The sequence below is a fragment of the Tupaia chinensis genome, unplaced genomic scaffold, assembly GCF_000334495.1.
Source record: "Tupaia chinensis unplaced genomic scaffold, TupChi_1.0 Scaffold000129_1, whole genome shotgun sequence".
Lineage (NCBI taxonomy): Eukaryota > Metazoa > Chordata > Mammalia > Scandentia > Tupaiidae > Tupaia > Tupaia belangeri.
Window position 1 is genome coordinate 797,508 of NW_006159598.1, and position 1,203 is coordinate 798,710.

At 64.1% G+C, this 1,203-nt stretch overlaps 1 protein-coding gene across 1 annotated transcript in view; it reads right to left on the bottom strand.

The window, feature by feature from the left end:
- Positions 1–51: 51 nt before the first annotated feature.
- The window catches only part of CTU1 (cytosolic thiouridylase subunit 1), a 2,704-nt gene continuing 1,552 nt past the window's right edge, over positions 52–1,203 (bottom strand). Inside the window, exon 2 of the mRNA XM_006144673.3 lies at positions 52–338. Coding sequence (XP_006144735.1) covers positions 232–338 — 107 coding nt within the window. The 3' untranslated portion in view covers positions 52–231. The remainder of the gene's footprint in view (positions 339–1,203) is intronic.

A 1,203-nucleotide genomic window follows, 5' to 3' on the forward strand; every position in this document is an offset into this window, starting at 1 on the left:
CGGGGCCCATGGGAGGGGGGTGGGGGACGGGCCACTGAGACCCTGTGCACCCTGGGACAGCGGGCCAGGCGGAGGCTGGAGGTGGACCCGGCAAGAAAGGAGAAAACACACGCGCCCCTGTGGCCACCGGGGCGCCCTCGTTCGCACCCACCATCCCTGAGAGGCCCCTCCACACGCGGAGTAAAAGCGCTTTCCAAGCGAATACCTCCCGGCCTCAGGAGAACCTGTGGTTCAGACTCCGAGAAAGGCCTTAGGGAGGTGCAGTGGGCAGGCGGCCTCTCCCACCCTGGGCTGGGGTGTCCTCGGCCTCATCCGGGTCCTGCGAGTACGTTCCTGGGCTGTGGGACGGAGGGGAAGTAGGGTGCAGGCTGCGTTAGGGGTGTGATCAGCTGACTTCAAGACAGGGAGCCTGGGCTCCCCAGGTGGGCTGGGGTGATCACGGCCCTTGCAAGTGGGCGAGGGGCAGACGTGAGGTCGGAGTGCGCCCACTGAGAAGGCCTCTCCCCGCTGATGGCTGTGAAAGCGGACCAGGGCCCCAGCCAGGGAATGCGCAGCTCCAGAAGCTGGAAAAGCAGAGAAGGGGGTTCTGCCCAGAGCTCCGGCAGGAAAGCCTAGCAGGGCTGGGGCCGGGGAGCCTCCGGAACTGCAGGTGACAACACCCCAGGCTGCCGTAAGTCTTACCCTGTGCCTTTGACACTGGCTGCAGGGATTGGGGTCACGTGTGTAACGTGCACACACAGACACACGCTCTACTACTCAGCTGATGGTCAGAACAAGTCCGTGCATGGGACACATTAACATTTCCCACGGGGGAAGTGCGGCGGGGTCAGGACCCTGCCCTGGCGCAGCTGGGGTCTGGCTTAAAGCAGAGTAGAAATCCCGCAGCTCTTTGTTCAAGGAGCTGAGGAGGGAGAGAGTTAGAATCCGAGGAGAGGAAGGCCACAGAGAACAGGGACATGTGCAGGGACACCTGGATTGCGAGCGGACAGAAAGGCCCAGACTGTAGGAAACAAAGTAAGCGAAGAACGAAGATGCGGCCCGGTGAGGAACTCCACTCCCCGCCCTCTGCGCGCCGCCTCCAGGCGCTTGAGCAGCTCGCGGGCGTGGCCGCGGAAGGCCTCGGGCGCGTAGACGCACTCCTCGGAGAAGTAGTGCAGGCGGCGGAAGTGCGCGTACAGCACCACCTCCTTCTGCCACCCCAGC